Raw genomic sequence first — 18,107 nt, forward strand, 5'->3', positions numbered from 1 at the left:
ATATTGTGTTAAAATGTACTACGATCAATGGAGTCTTCTTATGTACTGAAACCCCATCCTATACCTACACAGAATCCATTCTAAGACTTTCTGGATTGGTGAACATCTAACTTATGTGCGTACATATAGAAATGATAATGTATTTTATTACAATGGTAAATTTTAGTCACGAGACACAAGAGCTTACAATCTATGAGGATGAGGGGGTGACACAACAGCTTATAGTCTATGTGGATGAGGGAGTGACACAAGAGCTTACAGTCTATGAGGATGAGGGGGTGACACAAGAGCTTACAGCCTATGAGGATGAGGAGGTGACACAAGAGCTTACAGTCTATGAGGATAAGGGGGTGACACAAGAGCTTACAGTCTATGAGGATAAGGGGGTGACACAAGAGCTTACAGTCTATGAGGATGAGGGGATGACACAAGAGCTTACAGTCTATGAGGATGAGGGGGTGACACAAGAGCTTACAGTCTATGAGGATGAGGGGGTGACACAAGAGCTTACAGTCTATGAGGATGAGTTTTCCTCTGCTGGTACCTCCAGTGATCAGCTGTGACGTGTTGGAGAATCTAGCAGTAAGTGTTCATGTTCACAGTGGCGCCCCTGCAGGTGAACTTCAGCACTACAAGGCTTCCATTTCATTAGAAGTTTATTTTCTGCAATGCAGGGAAGGTTAAATGGTGATCATTGTAACCTCTCTATTCCCCATCTATTAACCTTCTATAAGCTTCTTTTATGAACCCAGTTTTTGTCTGTATTTTCCTTTCCTCATTTCCCCCTTCTACGTGCGCTGACAAGTAGATTGTACATGTCACAGTGTGAATAACATATAAAGACCCTCGGGAAGCCTGATGACGTGTGACAGGTGAACTCTTGAACGTCCTCCATATACAATACAGTCAGTCATTGATTTATTACAGGACTGTGCCGGTACACAGAGCTGAGGATCAGCATTGCTCCGACATGTTGTGTAGAGGCAGGAATGCCGAGCGGACGTCATCCCTCACCGTGCTCACACATAATAACATTCTCCTATGTTGCGGATTTCCCTCATTACAGTCCGTCCATAATACACCTAAATTGTGAAGCTTGTATTCACGCCGCATGTCATAAGACGGGAACATAATCCAATAAGTAAATGTTCACGATCTACCAGCGGGAAGGCAGACGTCACATGTCTGCTCTGTTATTTACCTATTGTAAAGGGGTATTCACACTCTACATCTTATAACGCATTCACAGGCTATGCCATGTAGACTACAGAGGTGGGGGTCCATCTGTAGGACCCCCAACTATTAGGAAAACAAAAGTCCTTGACTATAGTTCCAACGTCCACAGTTGATGACTTCTAGAACTCGGCACAAAGTTCTTTGTCTTTGACGTTTGTTGGAGTTACAGACAGTACTTTGATACCTTTTAAATAAGAAGCCCAGCTGTAGAGAAGCCCAGCTATAGAGAAGCCCAGCTGTAGAGAAGCCCAGCTATAGAGAAGCCCACCTATAGTGAAGCCCAGCTATAGAGAAGCCCACCTATAGTGAAGCCCAGCTATAGAGAAGCCCAGCTATAGAGAAGCCCAGCTATAGAGAAGCCCAGCTGTAGAGAAGCCCAGCTATAGAGAAGCCCACCTATAGTGAAGCCCAGCTATAGAGAAGCCCACCTATAGTGAAGCCCAGCTATAGAGAAGCCCACCTATAGTGAAGCCCAGCTATAGAGAAGCCCACCTATAGTGAAGCCCAGCTATAGAGAAGCCCAGCTATAGAGAAGCCCAGCTGTAGAGAAGCCCAGCTATAGTGAAGCCCAGCTATAGAGAAGCCCACCTATAGTGAAGCCCAGCTATAGAGAAGCCCACCTATAGTGAAGCCCAGCTATAGAGAAGCCCACCTATAGAGAAGCCCAGCTATAGACATCCATTCTGTTTACTTACATCTGACATGTAAAATATTTAGATTTTTATGCAATTTAACCTTTTTGGATCCTTGTTCAAGTAGGACCTTAGTAGGAGGGGCTTGGCCGCCAACAGATTTATTGTAATCTTTTACACAGACTCACGGGCATTACACTCTTTAAGGGGTTGTCTAGGATGAAGCTTTTTTTTTTTAATAAAGGTCCCAAGGGGACTAAAATTAAGAACCTATACTGACCTCACTCAAGTGATCCGGTTCAGCAAAGCGCTGCATGTCACTGCTGGTTTATGTTGGTATACAGAGGCTTGGCAGAAACATTACATCGATAGCAGGCACCCATTACATCTTCTGGCTGCGACCTGTATTTGGTTGTGGTGGGTGAACACTGTCCACATGAGTTTCTTATACTAACAGAGGCCGGGCAGCACCACGCTGAACTGCAGCGCCGAACGGAGGAAAGTATAGGCTCTTTTAGTCTTTGCAAATTAACCTGAGGGGCTTCGGGCTCCATAGCTGTCAATGGATCTTGGAGCCCTTCAGGTTCATTTGCATAATTTTCAAAGCCTTTTTTTTTGTAAAACCAGGGCATAAGAAGCTAAAAGAAGAGTGTATCATGCTAGAGGGGGCCACACCAGTATGTCAGTGTGCTTGCTTTACAATCATTGATCCTGGTTGTAGATGTCCTTTAATAAATTTAGCCTTCATTTTCCATCAGGACTGTTGCTTCCTACGCATGGTATGACAGTCTATGAGTAGTAACATAGCCAGGTACATAACTAAATTAAGAATACTATAAAGTTAGGCAAGTGCCGGTGTAATTTTATTGCTTTTGGCCATCGAGTTCTCCCAAAACGTTGCGACTTATGATCTCTATGAAAAGGCTAAAAATAGACAGTGCGTCCTTATATATATATAATTGCAGTATTTTACAGCCACGTGTACACGGCACAGAGCTGTGCAGTCACCATGTAATAGTCATGAGTCAGGTGTAAGGAGCCGTGGGAGGAGGCGATTGCTGACATGCCGCCAGCACACGCAGGAGATTGTAAGGGTTAAGAAGCTTCTTAAATAATAAAGGGAGTTTCCTAGCAATACCGGCTAATGGTTTGTAATTAGAAGCACGTAACAATAAAGTGTAATAAATCGTGCTGGCACCGAGGCTGACGCACTCCATTGTTCCCTCTGTCAGCCATTGTTCACTCACATTCATTTTTTAAGGAATTTCTGGAAGGTGGAACAGGCTTATCCTAATAGTTAAGCAGATGATCAGGAGATTGTGTGGCTGGTATAGGACGCTCATTAGTGTCCATATTTGGCATATAAAGGAAATCTACCACCAGGATGAAGGATTGTAAACCAAGTACATTTACATGTTGGTATGTTCCCCCTCTGGCAGGATCCACTCTTCTTTTAACTTCTTATGCCTTGTTGTTACCAAAAAAAAGGCTTTCAAAATTACACAAATTAACCTCAAGTAACATCTATGGAGCTTGGAGCCCCTTAGTCTCATTTGCATAATTCTTAAAGCCTTTTTTTGTTGTTAAAACAAGTGCATAAGATTCCAGCATGTACGTGTGCTTAGTTCACAATGCTTTATCCTGGTGGTAGATTTCCTTTAAAATGTGCGTGGATAAAAAGTAGCCCTATGTCGTTTGTGGATACACAATTTCAGCAGGTTGGACCAACATAAGAGGGCAAAGTCTTCAAATACTAAATCATTGGGGTTGTAGATAAATGGGGATGGATATAGAGAGTGCAGGGGATTTGAGTAATATATATATAGCTATGCTGATATATTTCTCCGACCCACAAAATAGAGGTGCTGCTGCTGGTGTGACCTCAGGGACTCACATAACCAATAGCGTTGCAGCTTTCATTTTCCAAAACAGAACTGGAATTGGATTGATTGTGACATGAAGTCCATTTTTACTTTTCACCTTACATGAGTGTTTTAGAAGAAGTTTTCTCCCTCCCAATATTCGGCTATTAGTCAATTTAGTTTTTTTATACATTCATATTTTTATACAATGACTGGAGTGACATCTTTTTCTGATATTGTACCTTCTATCCATGTTTCAGATGGAGTTACAGAGATCTTATGGTGCGGTCATGGTACTGTTTTGACTCTGTTTAGAAACGGAATCGAAGCACACGGGCGTGCCACAGCCCGATCCCAAATGTGTTTCTATTACTTGGTTTTTAAGAAAAAGGGCTTTAAAGGTTATGCAAATTAGGTCATTTGCATAATTTTAAAAGACTAAAACAAGGGCATAAGAAGCTAAAAGAAGAGCAGAACCTGCATGAAGGGGCTAACACCAGTATGTCAGCGTGCTTGGCTTACAATACTTGATCCTGGTGGTAGATTACCTTTAAGGTATTGGACATATGTATCAGGGATGTCTTTATCAGACAGTCCCTTTTAATTCATAATTAAAGTTATAGATTTGCAATGATAATCTAACATCAACCGCATATTTTCCTTTCTTTTTACAGAATTTTCACCAAGAAGTTGAACAGCTTACACGTGAAGATAGCTTGTCGAGTCTGGACAGCCTAGATGAAAACATAGAAACTGTGAAGGAAGAAAATAGCTCAGTAATTTCATCGGACCCATTACACAAAGCACTGGCAGAAATTTCTTCCCCTTCCATTAATGGTGGATATTATAATACTGGTAATGGGGTCAGTGGCTTAAACAATCAGACAAGCCTCCTCCAGCCTTCCCAAACTAGCTTTGAAGAGATGATTGTTGAAAAGCCCTTTCTAATGGGTGGTGATGAGAGTTTCCCCCAAAATGGGTTTCAGCACAGAATGATGGATACATTAACAAGAAATGGAAAAATGCATCCAGTAAGCACGTACAGCTTCTCAGTATCAAATCAAGATGTAAGTCCGGTGCCTCAAGTAACCGAGAACAAGCTATCCCCTTTTGATAGAGACAATGCAACAAGCAATTTTGTGGTTAGACCTAGCAGAGCTTGGGCCACTCCCGATCCACCTCCAAGAGAGACAATTCAGATTTCTGTGCCTCATGATAACAAAGACACAACACAACACCCTGGACTAGCAACAAAACCCACAATGACTCAACCTTTGGCAACCCCAGTGGTAGTTCCATTTCCACAAAGTTCTCCCGGCAGCTGCCAATACAATGTAAGCACAGACCTAAAACCAAGTAAACATTCTGATAAAACCCATTCAACGAGCTCAGTTTCTGATCCCGAGATCCTGACAAATATGTACAATACACAGTTTCATTCCATAAAAAACGGCCACGGTAAACCTGCAGTGATTAATATTCGAGAGAGTCCACCACAACAAAAAAGTTCTTCACCAAGCCAAAGTTCCAGGGGTGATTCAGGAGTCATACCAGATCCAAAGAGTCATCAAAATGGAACAATACTTCCTCTAGATGATCCCGATCTAGCATTGTCTACCATCTATAGAAAAGTGAGAATAAATAGCGCAGGTAAAGAAGGGAAGAAGTTGCTGAAGAGCATCCTGAAGAAGGGCTCCAAGTATGAGAATGGGTACACCAGGGCAATGGGTCTCAGTAAGATGGTTCTGATGGGGGATAGAAGCTCCTTACGAGACAGTGTCGAGCTTCTAAAAGAAAAAGAGCATAAGAAAACGAATAATAAAAAACTGAGATGGTTAGATGAAATCATGGGTGGTGAAGATGAACCAGGTATGAATGGGACAACCAAAAAGTCTCCCGTTGAGACCTCTGCTGCTACACATTTCAAGGAGAATGACCTAGTCCATACGATGTCTCAAAATGGCCAGACAGGACCTACCTCGGTCTTCTCTACTGGTTACCATTTCACTAAGCAGGCATGGATGGCGTCTAAAGACGAAGAAGCGAACTCTGTGGGACATATGCACACGGTTAGAAGCCCACCAAAAACGAAGACGAGGGTAGTAAGGCGCCCAAAATCAGCTAGGACGCCATCGGTGGTGCATCGGAATAGGAAGGGTATTATAATCCGACCTCAGTCTGCAACCGAGGCCAACAAGATCGCAAGGTCCCAGGGAAAGATCATGACCCCACATCCTCCTCCTAGGCCCACGGCGGAAAGCAACAATAACCGCGAAGCTATGGTGAAGGCCAAGCCGGGGAACACAAACAATTCTCAGGTGAACAATGTTGTGTCCTCCACCACCCATGTGATAAACAAGGACAATATGTCTTATCAGACCGGGCCTCCATTTTCGGGTAGCACCCAGACCATTCAGACCTATTTTCCATCGGATCCAGATAATTCTTCAAAGGCTGCTCTCACTCTGAATAGTGAGCGGGTCCTGGCACTGCAAGAAAGCTTACCAGCTCCTGCCAAGCGCCAGCCAATTTTTGGTGAAAATGGACTCCGTTTGGACCACACACCCACCGACGAGGAAATCGCTCTCTTGTGGCAAGGAGTCCGAAGTGCCTTAACCCATAAGAACGCTGCTACAGGTGGGATTCTTTTATATGGATGACTTGGGTTACATAAATATACACAAAGTAGAGTCTTACAGGCTATTTTTTTGTGGGGGGGCCAGGGTGTAGTAGATAGCAATGTATTGGAAAAATAATTATTTGGATCACTAGTGGATGGAGCAACCGGATGAGCATGTGCCCTGCTGCTCCACCCATTAGATATGCTTACGATGCAGTACAACTCACCTAACTGGCGATTTGTTTAGTTTATATGTGGTTTATATGTGACCTGTGGCATCAAAGTGGGGTATCCTTTTATAGGTATATAACAATACCAACAATATAGACAAAATGCTGCAGTATCTAATATATAAAGCTTTCCAAAATCCACTTATTACCCAGCATATACAGGAGCCATTTGTCTGCTGCTGTGGCAGTTGGAAGCTGAGCCGTGATTGGCTGCTGTTCTGCCACAGGTCATTAATATGAGCTCTGAGCTGTGATCGGTTACTATAGGCAATGAGTAGAAGACAGCTTATGTGTGAGGTAAGATGGGTAGGGATACAGAGATAGGGGGAGATTTATCAGAAATGTCTGAGGTACAACTGTTCCAGTTGCCGATGGAAAATAATCATAGATCAGCTGTCACAAAGTGACAGTCGGGGACAGAGACAGTCACTAAAATGAGACTGCCAGCGACAGACAGTCACTGAAATGAGACATTCTATTTTGTTGTAGCTAAGAGCAGTTATCTACTATCCAGGGCAGCGCCGGAGCTACAGCTTGTTTCATTATAAATCCACACACTTTGAGGCCCACCATATACAGTTATGTGTTCTCTTATCACTGTGACTACAAATCCAGATCCTACTCTTGTTGTATTTTAGGTGATTTCCGTGCCGGTGATCTTCCTTCTAATTTACAGCACGCCCGAGCTAACCTGTCCCATATAGTGATTGATGGAGCAACGCTCAATAACTGGAAGTCGCTTTCAAGGATAAATGGTTGTTTCTCCCCCATTAACAATGGTAAGGATTAGATTGTTATTTGCATTAAATGGGTTGTCGCAAGTATTTAAGTTATTCCCTAGCCACATGATGGGGGGGGATAACAAGGTGATCATAAAAGGTTTGACTGCTGGGACCCCGACTGATCACGAGAATGGGAGATCTGCGATGCCGCTCCCATTCACTGTCAATAAGGGCAGACATAATATTTGAGCACTGGGGTCGTAGATGGTGGACGTGAACGCTTTGCCCGGATATTGTTGTTATTCCCATAGGACTGAGTGAAGCAGCAGGGCAGATGCTTGTCCTGTCGCTCCACCCATCAGTGAGAATAAGATCGCAGGGGTCCTGCTTTCCTGATCGCGGGCCCTTTCTCCTGATCATTGGATGTCCCAGCAGTTGGAGCCTCACTAATAACCTTGTTATATACTTGGGACAACTCCTTCAGCATGAACACCACTGAGCCTATCCTCTCACCTTGATGCTGGGGTAGTAGTCATGTTCTATAAGGCACTTTCCCAAAAATTGGATCAATCCCTTTTCAAGTCCTGCACCTGAAATTTCATGGTTACTCACAACACCTAGTATCACTGTTTGTTTGTAGCAGACCCTTCATTCTCATGAACAGGGGGGTCCCAGCAGTCAGACACAGATCTTAATTTCATACCCTAGCAATATACAATGCATTACTAATGTGACCTCCTTACATTTCTGGGCCTCTTGGCCCTACTTAAAATGGAATTAGGAAAGTCCATAAGTCTTCATGAGTTTTCCCTTTCTGCATAGAACTTGTGAAATCCCATAGGAATCAGTGAGGGGCATTATTAGAGCCATCACTATCAGAATGTATCCTCTGTCCTGTGTATAGGGTATAAATGTCATTATTTACTTCCATTCTTAGGTTACGTCACCCTCGCAAGAAGGAAACAGATTCTAGACAGCAATGAGAACAAGCGCAGAGCATTGCTGGAGCAGAGGAAAGGAAGACCGGCATCCGCGGGCTTGAGGCCCTCACAGGTAAAAATGATATACAGCTGTGGATCGAGATTTGCGATATTATTAGAAGACATCACATTATAGGGAATACCAACTCTGTCCTGCACCTTTGTTTTGATGCTGCCAGAGCTGCCTGCATTTACTTGTGTTATGTATTATACATCTGCTACTGACATGTCATTGCGTTACCAACCTTCTAACTGGGGGGAGATCTAGGGATCAGCGTAGGAGTGTAATGACTCCCAACCAGGACTGTGGAGTCGGAGTCGTGATAAGATGGTCAAATATATCAAAAATTCTACAAATTATGAAATTTCCTTAAAATATCTGTTCTATTCTTGATCTAAGGATTTAAGATTGAACAACATTTACTAGTCTAAGGGCTGCATTGTCAAACTGCTCAACTTTAAGGGGCCACATCAGTAACCAGCACTTTAGATGCACCAACAACCACAGTACAGCACAAAATGCCACCCCAGGAATTATAAATACCACAGTACAGCAATAAATACCACCCCAGAAACCAAAGACTGCATGCAGAGCAGACAATAACAGTGCAGACCACAGAGCAGATAATCATACAGGAGAACCCAAAATAGACAACTTATAAAATTGGAGACCCCCCAGAGTAGACAACTACTAATATTGGAGACCCCCAAAACAAATCCTGGAGGCCACCAGAGCATTAAAAAAATTAATAGATCCTCTCCTTCCCTGACTCCTCTTCTCATCCCTGGACCACACATCAGCTTCTTCTCTCCTCCACATGTCCCACTGGTTGTATGTGTCGGCACCTGGACCTGGGAGCAGTACAGTACAGCTGCCAAGTACTTACCACTTCTGGGTCCTCTCCTGGTCATGGGAGACGCTGCTCTGGGTCCTGACGCCAGTGTTTATACAAAGTCAGGACACTAAGAGGAGCAGCAGGAGGGGACCCAGGAGCGCTCACCACTACCCACCTTCTGCAACAGTTATGGTGCAGTCATAGTAACTGCTTTGACTCCTTTTAGAAACAGAATCAAAGCACACAGGGTGTAACCAGCACCCAGCATCTTGTATTGTTTAAATGTATTACACCGGGTGCTGGTTACCAATCCCAGCAATTAGGTCACCAGTTACATAGACAGACAAGCAGGTTCCTGTATTTCCCAAAGGTTAAGAAAAGCAAGATGTGTCCGCGGGATCGGGCATATCGATCTGCCTAGGGGGGTTGGGTGACAATCAGGAGAATGTGGCTCCAGTTCTGACTAATAGATGAAGTAGCAGGTTTAGCATCCTGACACTCTTATTCAGCATTATAGGAGCGCCAGAAATGGACAAAAACTTTCTTTAATGAAGCATTAATATGACTCCAGCTTTTAGAGACCCGATGTGTCCATCTTGATAGAATAAAGCAGATGAGTCTTGTTCAGTAATTACAGACAGTGTCACATGTCTGAATTATTTGTTTGTAAATGACTAAATTAACAGGTTTCCAATTATTACTATAAACAGAATGTGAACACAATGAAGATAAGTCCCTTGCCAAGTGCCCAGGAGCCGGGGCAGACACACAATGGTGCACTTTCTGGTGAAGGTATGTACAATATTTAAAGGGGCTCTGTCACCACATTTTACCCCATTAATATACCAGCCCCCTCAAGTAGGGGATGGAATGTCCTTTCTAGATTTCTTTATTTTTGTGAAACCTCTAAAAATAAACTCATGTTAAAATGAGCAGAGAACAGTCATATTTGCCTGAGCTGAATCAAGTTTAGTGGTTACAGGTAGAGCGTCACTCCAGATGCCCCTATCTTCAGGTGCTAGAACTTCTAGTAACTAGAAACATGGTGCTGATGTCATATTAACCCCTTCAGTACGCAGCCAGTTTGTATGTTAAGTCTCAGCCTCTTTTTTTTGTAATCTGACATTTCACTTTATATGGTTATAACTTTTACACACTAACTTACCAAAATGATTTTGCGATTGTTTTATTTGGGAACACATTGTACTTCATGTTAGTGGTAAATTTTAGTCAATATGTTTTGTGTTTATTTATTTAAAAAAATAGCCAATTTTTTTGAGAAATGTGTCATTTTCAAAATTCAAAATCTTCTGCTTTTGAGACCCAACCCACTTACTAACATTTCCCATATCTCAACTTTGTGTTTTCATCATTTTTTAAAAGTCTTTTTATTCTAATATGACATAAGTCAGATTACAAATCGAGCAGAGATTTTCCTAGTACTATTAATTACTATTTTTTAATTTATTCATTTATTTTTTTATTTAAGAACATTTTTTAAATTTAATTTTTAACATGTTTATCAGTTGTACCATGGGACATTAACAAGCATTCATCTAATTGCTTGTTCATGATAATACCATTAAGGACCAATTTGACAAGCTTTGTGCAGCGCTGCATAATCTGTAGGCGCTATATAAATAAAGTATTATTATTATTAAATAATAGACTGACACGCATAAGCTGACAATGTGACTGTAACACCTAAAACAGACAGGATCTTACAGGCACTGCCTGTGGGCAGCCATGGTGTTCTGATTGGTCTTCCAGTCTGCCATTGAAACAATCGGTGCCCCCAGAAGATGACGCAGGGGGGTTATTATGGGGGAGAGACTCCAAGAAGGCAATGTAAATGCTGTAGTCATGTTGACCAAACCATTTAACAGGTCAAAGACCCGCGACCGGAGCTCACTCCAACCGCGGGTGTTAGACTGGGGTGTCAGCTGTAAGGTACAGCTGACACCCTGTGTATACTGATGCCGGTCCAGCGCCAATGGCAAGCTGAACCAGAATTAACTCAGCGAAGGATATATCTGTCAGCAGAGCTTAGTGATGGATATTTCCACCACAGAGCATGAGAAGGTTAAAGAAAATAATTTCATCCTTTAGATGGCATTAGACTTGTGGTTCTGTGAGCTAGCCTATTTCTTTAGTTATGATAAGGTTTGGTGATGGTTTGTGGGTCTAAATCATCATTACAGGTTTCCTAACTCTGAATTTAATAGTAAAATCTTCCTTCAGCGCAGATAAATGTATCGGCTCACCTGCAGCTTTGAGTAAGTCTCCTATCTCACCCACTGTTGGACCCATAGCTATATACTAGCAGTACTGTACTTGCTCTGTAACGTACTATTTGGCGCTACTTTTGAGAGAGAAAGATTTATGGAGTAGATTCTTCTCTTTGTATGGGAGACATTGTAGGAGCCGGTCTCCATTCACCAGTTCTGACACAACCGAGAATCACAGATGGAACCTGCAGAGGGGAAACTACTAAGTCATATAATATCTAGAAACTGTGTTACTGCTTATTTACACCTGAGTAGTAACTTGCATTAAGATTTTTAGGTACCAGTGCAATCTTACATGTGTAGTCAATCCATCTCATGGAGTAAAGGAAAGTGTGCAGTTCAGGATGATCCCATGACATCTACACATTCCAGGAATAAACTGATTACAATATCTATCTTTATAGAGATAATAGATTTAGCATTATGAATGGCCCTAAAAAAATATGGTGCGTTTTACTTCAACATTTTATAGTAAATTCTACCTGCATTTATGCACGGCCGAGAGTCCACGTTTTCTCCGCTGCTGCCAGACATCTCTGACAGTGACGTTTATCCCGTTAGAACAAAGGATCAGACATGGTGAAATTATTAATTCTTTATTTATATAGCGCACACAGATTACGCAGCGCTGCACAAGCATGTCAAATTGGTCCCTGTCCCCATGGGGCTCACAATCTAAACAGCCTAACAGTATGTTTTGGAGTGTGGGAGGAAACCGGAGGACCCGGAGGAAACCCACGCAAACACAGAGAAAACATACAAACTCTTTGCAGATGTTGACCTGAGTGGGATTTGAACCCAGGACCCCAGTGCTGCAAGGCAGAAGTGCTACTCACTCCGCCACCGTGCCGCCCAAATTCAACATGCCTGATCCTTCTTTCCCCAACATCACCTGATATGACGATCCCATGTATAAGAAGGGGTACTTGCATCCTTACAGCTATGTTTCCATTACTACTGTCTTGAGTAGTGATGTCCTAGAGTTTCCTTGGAAGGATTCTGAAGAAATCCCAGAATAAAGCACAACCGCCCCATAGTAATTATATGTAAATGGTGAAAGCAGGACCATCTCTTCCTCGCTGGCAGCATACAGTGTATTATGCTGATCCGTAATTACTGTGTTATTGTTTACATACGATCATGTTGTGTCTCCGTAGTCTCGGAAAGCACGGCACAGTTTATGCTGGCGGAGAATCTGGTGGAAACATCTGCGACAGATGGCGAAATTCTAGCCGCCATGCAAGAGATGAAAGCAAACAAGCCCAGAGCCCCGCAGACCGCGCTCTCCATAGAGGAACAGAGACTTCTCCAATCACTCGATCGTCTCAACCAGAGACTGCAGAGTAAGTACACTGCGTAGGTGGGTTACCCTAACAGGCTACTAATCCCCTACATAACCTAATTACTACTCAAACCAGCTGTGAGAGAGGAGCCTGGATCATAAGACATGTGTTATAGTAGGTGTCTGTAATCCCTATGAAATAACACTTATCAGTGTTCAACTCTAATGCATGCGATCAGTAACAAGCACCACTTGTTTTGCATGTTGAAAAAGCTCCTTATCAATAAGATACATTTGACTTGGCCAACACCTCCATGTAGTGGTTGGACAGTGTTCTGAAACTCAATCCAAACGAAACGTGTGATCAAGGCCTAAGGAGAAAGGGTACAACCAAGATCCTTACTAACAATAGACGCACCGCATATCCAGGGGGGGCATCATTCTCTTATATAATTGATAGAAGTCTCATCTATTTTTTGTTGCTATTTTAGATGTTCAAGAAACAACAATGAAGCCCTCAACAACTATGAATGGATTTCACCCAAAATCACCACTGGTAAGGATTATCTTGCATGTTTTTCTTTCATCTGAAAATCTTAATTTATGCAATAATTTTAAAAAATTTTTATATACTAGGGAGTAAAACATATTAGATTATCAATATCATGGAGGGTATCTGAGCGCTATTAGCCAAATTCTGCGCCATATTGCTAAGAGGTTAACCAGCACAGCGCCAATAGTGACTCTTATTGGAATTGCATCTCAGTCTTTTCACAGTCCCTTTAGTTTAGGTACATGGATCACAAGAACAGGTTGATTTGGAGTTATTGGGGCTTATTTACGAAGGGACCCGCAGCCGCATTTCTAACGTTTTCGGGGATTGCAGCGCTGGGACAGGTATTTAGAAGGGGATTGTGGCGCACGCATTCGGATTTTGGCGCATCGGCACCGGCTTTCATGCAACAGAACTCAAGGTGCGGGCCGTCGGACGATCCGACTGATTCGGACTGAGCGCGGGATTGAGCTTTCAATTTGTGACGCAAGATCAAGCACTTGTATGCACCGGGAAGAAGAAGGTGAACTTTGTCGGACCTAAGCGGGGAAACGACACATGCAGGATACCGGGCGCACGATCTTCTTGAATCGCGGCAGATGTGCATTCCGGTCGGACAATTCACTGCGCAGGACGGGTAAGTAAATGTGCCCCATTGTGTAAGAACTCCACAAAGTGCTCCATGTGAAAGAAGCGTAGCTGTACATGCCCAACCTGTGTTTCATTTACTTCAATGGCTGCATTCACACGTTCCGGTTGGATTTAAAAACACAATCCAACTGAAATGGGGAGGAGCTTGGCCCGATCGCATATATATACGTTTCAACTGAATCACATGCGATCAGAAACAAGCACTGCATATTTTGCCTGTTAATAATGCAAAGCACATGGAGCTCCTTATCTAATACGTTTCCGTTGAAACATATATGAATCGGCCCAGTCTCTTCCCAGTCCGGTTGGATTGTGTTTCTAAATGCAACCGAAACGTGTAAACGCAGCCAATGGAACTGTGAGAGATCAGCCTATCAATACTCAACTTACACTAGGCACGACTGCTGGGCGTCTTAGCAGTCAGACCCCCAGCATGCAGACACCTAGCCTTGGAGATGAGCTTAAAGAGGTTTTCCTGGATCCTTGGGGGAAGAGGTGCATGGGGTCACAGGAGTTGCTTCCATCTATTTAGTGGCCTTTTCGGCCAACTAAGTCCCGTGACCCCCAGGACCGTATGAGCTGTGGCGTCAGCGCTAAAGATAAGCACGGCAGCTGCTGCTGCCCCCATATGACTAACGTTCATATTTATTTGATGTGTTTTGCAGAAGATTCATCAGTTCCCCCCTCAAGCGGCTGAACACATGACACAGGCGCAAAAATATCGCAGTCTATCAGCTGACCCACGAAACCGGCTGCAAAGAAGATACTGATAGCCTTCTAGGTGGCCTCCATTGTATCATAGCAGGACTTGTTATCTCCTCGCCGTCCTGGTTGTATGTACTTGTATATACAGTAAAGCTCTGTTTTTGTATGGATATGTAATATATTGTGTATGGGGATTATAGGCAGGCACACTTTTATACTTTTCTACATTTCTGTGACAAGTTTGCACTAGCGTATAACCGCCGTAGTAAGAACCACGCTGTAAATGCACCTGGGGAAAATACAATGCACAATACAGAACATTTATATTCTAACGAAAACTAAATCCATGGCCAAATCCTCCTAAAAATACTGTTTTACTTGCAGATTTGCTTCAGATTTTGGTCCATTTTCTTTGGCAGATTCAATTGGGGTTTCAATGTGCTCCAAAATCTCAATATGCAGATTAGTCGTAAATTTTGGTGCGGAACTATGTGCAGCTACTCTTATGTATTTTCTATGTCAAAATCCACATAAATGATCATCTATGGGTCAGCTGGCCCTTGAGGCGAATCATTATAAAGGGTTTCCTTACGATTTCCAAATTTTCTTAATTTTTTTATGGGATATATCAGATTTCAAGTATGTCCCCCATCTATTGGAATTATAGTAATGCATGGATACTTACACCTGTTCAACTCTATGGGACCAATGGAGATGGGCTTCATTTTGGCAATATCAGTCTAGTAGGACTGATGAGGGTAAAACAAGCAGCATAGGACCCCCCATACTAAGACACATAGGGACCCAGCAGTAAATACATGATGAATTACTATTCTGGGACAACCTCTTTTCACTTTTTTTCTGACTTCATATCATTTATCTGGCTTTGACCTAAGTAGTGTAAAACAGACTGATTACTATGGACACACGGTCTTAGAAAGTACTCTCATTGTAATTCAGTCTATTCAGAGCAAGCAGAGATACTAATCAGAAAATGTCTATGCAGTAAACTAGGTAGAAACCCCTGCTTCCAGTAATACAGAAATTCTGTCTGTCTGTAGCCACCACTAGGGGGGGGGGGTTAGGTGATTTTCTGATCCTGATTGAATTCAGTGCATGAGCTCCCTCTAGTGGTTGCTGCACTGTATTGCGGATTTGTATTGTATTGTGTTGTAATGCAGGATATGTAGAGCTCTGTATCCAATAAATCTACATACACATCCTACTTTTCTACGTAGACATCCTAGAAAATTGTTCTTCACATAAATGTCTACATACAAACAACGGTGCTAAAGTGTGAACGATCACTTCACGGAAAAGTGCTTGATCTTCATATAAGAATATCCCTTTAAGGCTCTAAAAGCGAAGCAATTTCAAGCACCTCCTACCTATTTTATTCTCTTTGTAAGCAGGACATAATATAGGAGATGGGGAGTCCTCTGTCAGGTTCTCTTTCAAGTGTGGTCCTGCTTAAGGTCTAAGAATTGGTTTAAAGCAGGAGATTACTTTTATTTTAGACAGCTCTCTGACAAATTTATTTAATGGCTATAGGGGGATTTCCTATTCACACACCCCTTTATAAGAAAAAGGACCCACTACTGATCATCAGAACTGCTTCTAGCTCCCGCCCATTCTTCCTGCAGTGGCCTCTTCAGGTGTAAAGTGGTATTACATGGCGACCATTCAAATAAATGAACAATCATATAACCATAGGGTCATGCTGAGCCCTCCAGAGCAGGAGCTACTCTTTCCAGTGAGTCTTTTCTACTCCCCCGGTCCTAATAAACTGGACCTAAGTTGCTTTTTTATTGCAATTTTCATTATCCAAGATGTTAAAGGGCATATACCACCAGGATGAAGGACTGTATGCAAATTAGCCTGAAGGGCTCCAGGCTAGGTGTTGATGGAGCCTGGAGCCCCTAAGGATCATTTGCATACAATCTTTTATCTTGGTGGTAGATGCCCTTTAATGTAGCAGTGTAAACCAAGCTATGACTCTACTGCAACATATATACATATATATATGTGTGTGTGTGTATGTATATATATATATATATACACACACACACACACACACACATATATCTATATATACACACAGAGCAACTACTCTGTACTATTTATCAAAATAATAAAAAGGGAATTTGTATAATTATATTATGAATAGGGAAACTGTGTATAATGTGTATATATGTTCTATTCTGCAGATTTTTAAACCGATTTTAATACATTTTTTAAAACCTATTTTCTATGCATGGATTTCCCTCTGACAGATGCATGGTTCCCCCAATTAATCACACTAAAGCCTAAGTGGAACAATAATGATGTGATACTAGCTGTATATCACTAGGGGGCAGTATAACACTTTTTTTTATCACGTGTGTAAAGGCCTGGGGTTTTGTATGTGTTTTTTATCTTGTGTACATTATCTATGTGTGAGCAGTTGTAGATTGTAATAGATACCGTCCTATATACTCTAGAGATTTGTAACTACCATAATGCACTTTACTAGATTATTATATTTTTATATCTGAAAATACCTCATTTTTTTGAGTGGATGCTAATTTAAGTTTTCTGTTTGATAGAAAAAAATATATATATAATTATTTTAATATTCAAAATAAAATGGTGAAAATCTTGTATTTATTATTTCTATAAGGATATGTTTCTATCACTTATTAGATATTTTTCTGAGGATCCCCTGTTGTTTCGATGGAGCGGGATGGGATGCACATTGACCAGATAATAATAATAATTCCTTTATTTATATAGCGCACACAGATAACGCAGCGCTACACAGAGTTTTGCCAAATCAGTCCCTGTTCTATGGGGCTCACAATCTAATCAACCTACCAGTATGTTTTGGAGTGTGGGAGGAAACCAGAGGACCCGGAGGAAACCCACACAAACACGGAGAGAACATACAAACTCTTTGCAGATCTTGATCCTGAGACCTGAACCCTGGTCCCCAGTGCTGCAAGGCTGTAATGCTAACCACTAAGCCACCGTGCTCATGCTATAAATACCCAGGATGGGAAGGCGCTTTATCTGTTTCCTATAAGGGATAGATTAGGACAACTCCCTTTTAAAGGGAACCTTTTAGCAAGATTTTGCTACCTCTCCTCCTGTAAGAGCTCAACTTTGATGTTCTGCGCCCTCCGCCTCCTCACTAGCGCTCATCCTCATAGTAATGTCCCTCAGTGCTGATGTTAAGCGCTCCTTTCGCACCTGAGATTTCAGCACCATATATTCCTCTCTTCGCTGCGCAGGGTCACGAGAATAAGAAAGAAGTCACCACTGTGGGACGTTACTACAAAGCGGAGCGGGCATGAGGAGGCGGAGGGACCCTGGCTGTCTCCTAGACTTGATCTAAAGGAATGAGATGAAGAATAAAACTGATTTTTGGAACAATAGTGCAAGAGTTAAATAAAATAAGTTAAATAATCCATTGGATAATAGTAAACTTTTTAAATAGACTTTATCAAAGGAAATCTACCATCAAAATCCATC

General features: G+C 42.2%; 1 protein-coding gene across 2 annotated transcripts in view; it reads left to right on the forward strand.

Moving 5' to 3' along the window:
- CEP126 (centrosomal protein 126) overlaps positions 1-17,223 on the forward strand; it is a 42,974-nt gene extending 25,751 nt beyond the window's left edge. For both annotated transcript variants that reach the window (XM_072134190.1, XM_072134191.1), the window contains 7 exons: positions 4,405-6,367; positions 7,219-7,359; positions 8,240-8,355; positions 9,829-9,910; positions 12,564-12,749; positions 13,180-13,244; positions 14,558-17,223. In XM_072134190.1, the coding sequence (XP_071990291.1) occupies positions 4,405-6,367; positions 7,219-7,359; positions 8,240-8,355; positions 9,829-9,910; positions 12,564-12,749; positions 13,180-13,244; positions 14,558-14,662 (2,658 nt within the window). In that variant the 3' untranslated portion in view covers positions 14,663-17,223. The remainder of the gene's footprint in view (positions 1-4,404; positions 6,368-7,218; positions 7,360-8,239; positions 8,356-9,828; positions 9,911-12,563; positions 12,750-13,179; positions 13,245-14,557) is intronic.
- Positions 17,224-18,107: the final 884 nt, after the last annotated feature.

The sequence above is a fragment of the Engystomops pustulosus genome, chromosome 2 (assembly GCF_040894005.1).
Source record: "Engystomops pustulosus chromosome 2, aEngPut4.maternal, whole genome shotgun sequence".
In the NCBI taxonomy this organism is placed as follows: Eukaryota; Metazoa; Chordata; class Amphibia; order Anura; family Leptodactylidae; genus Engystomops; species Engystomops pustulosus.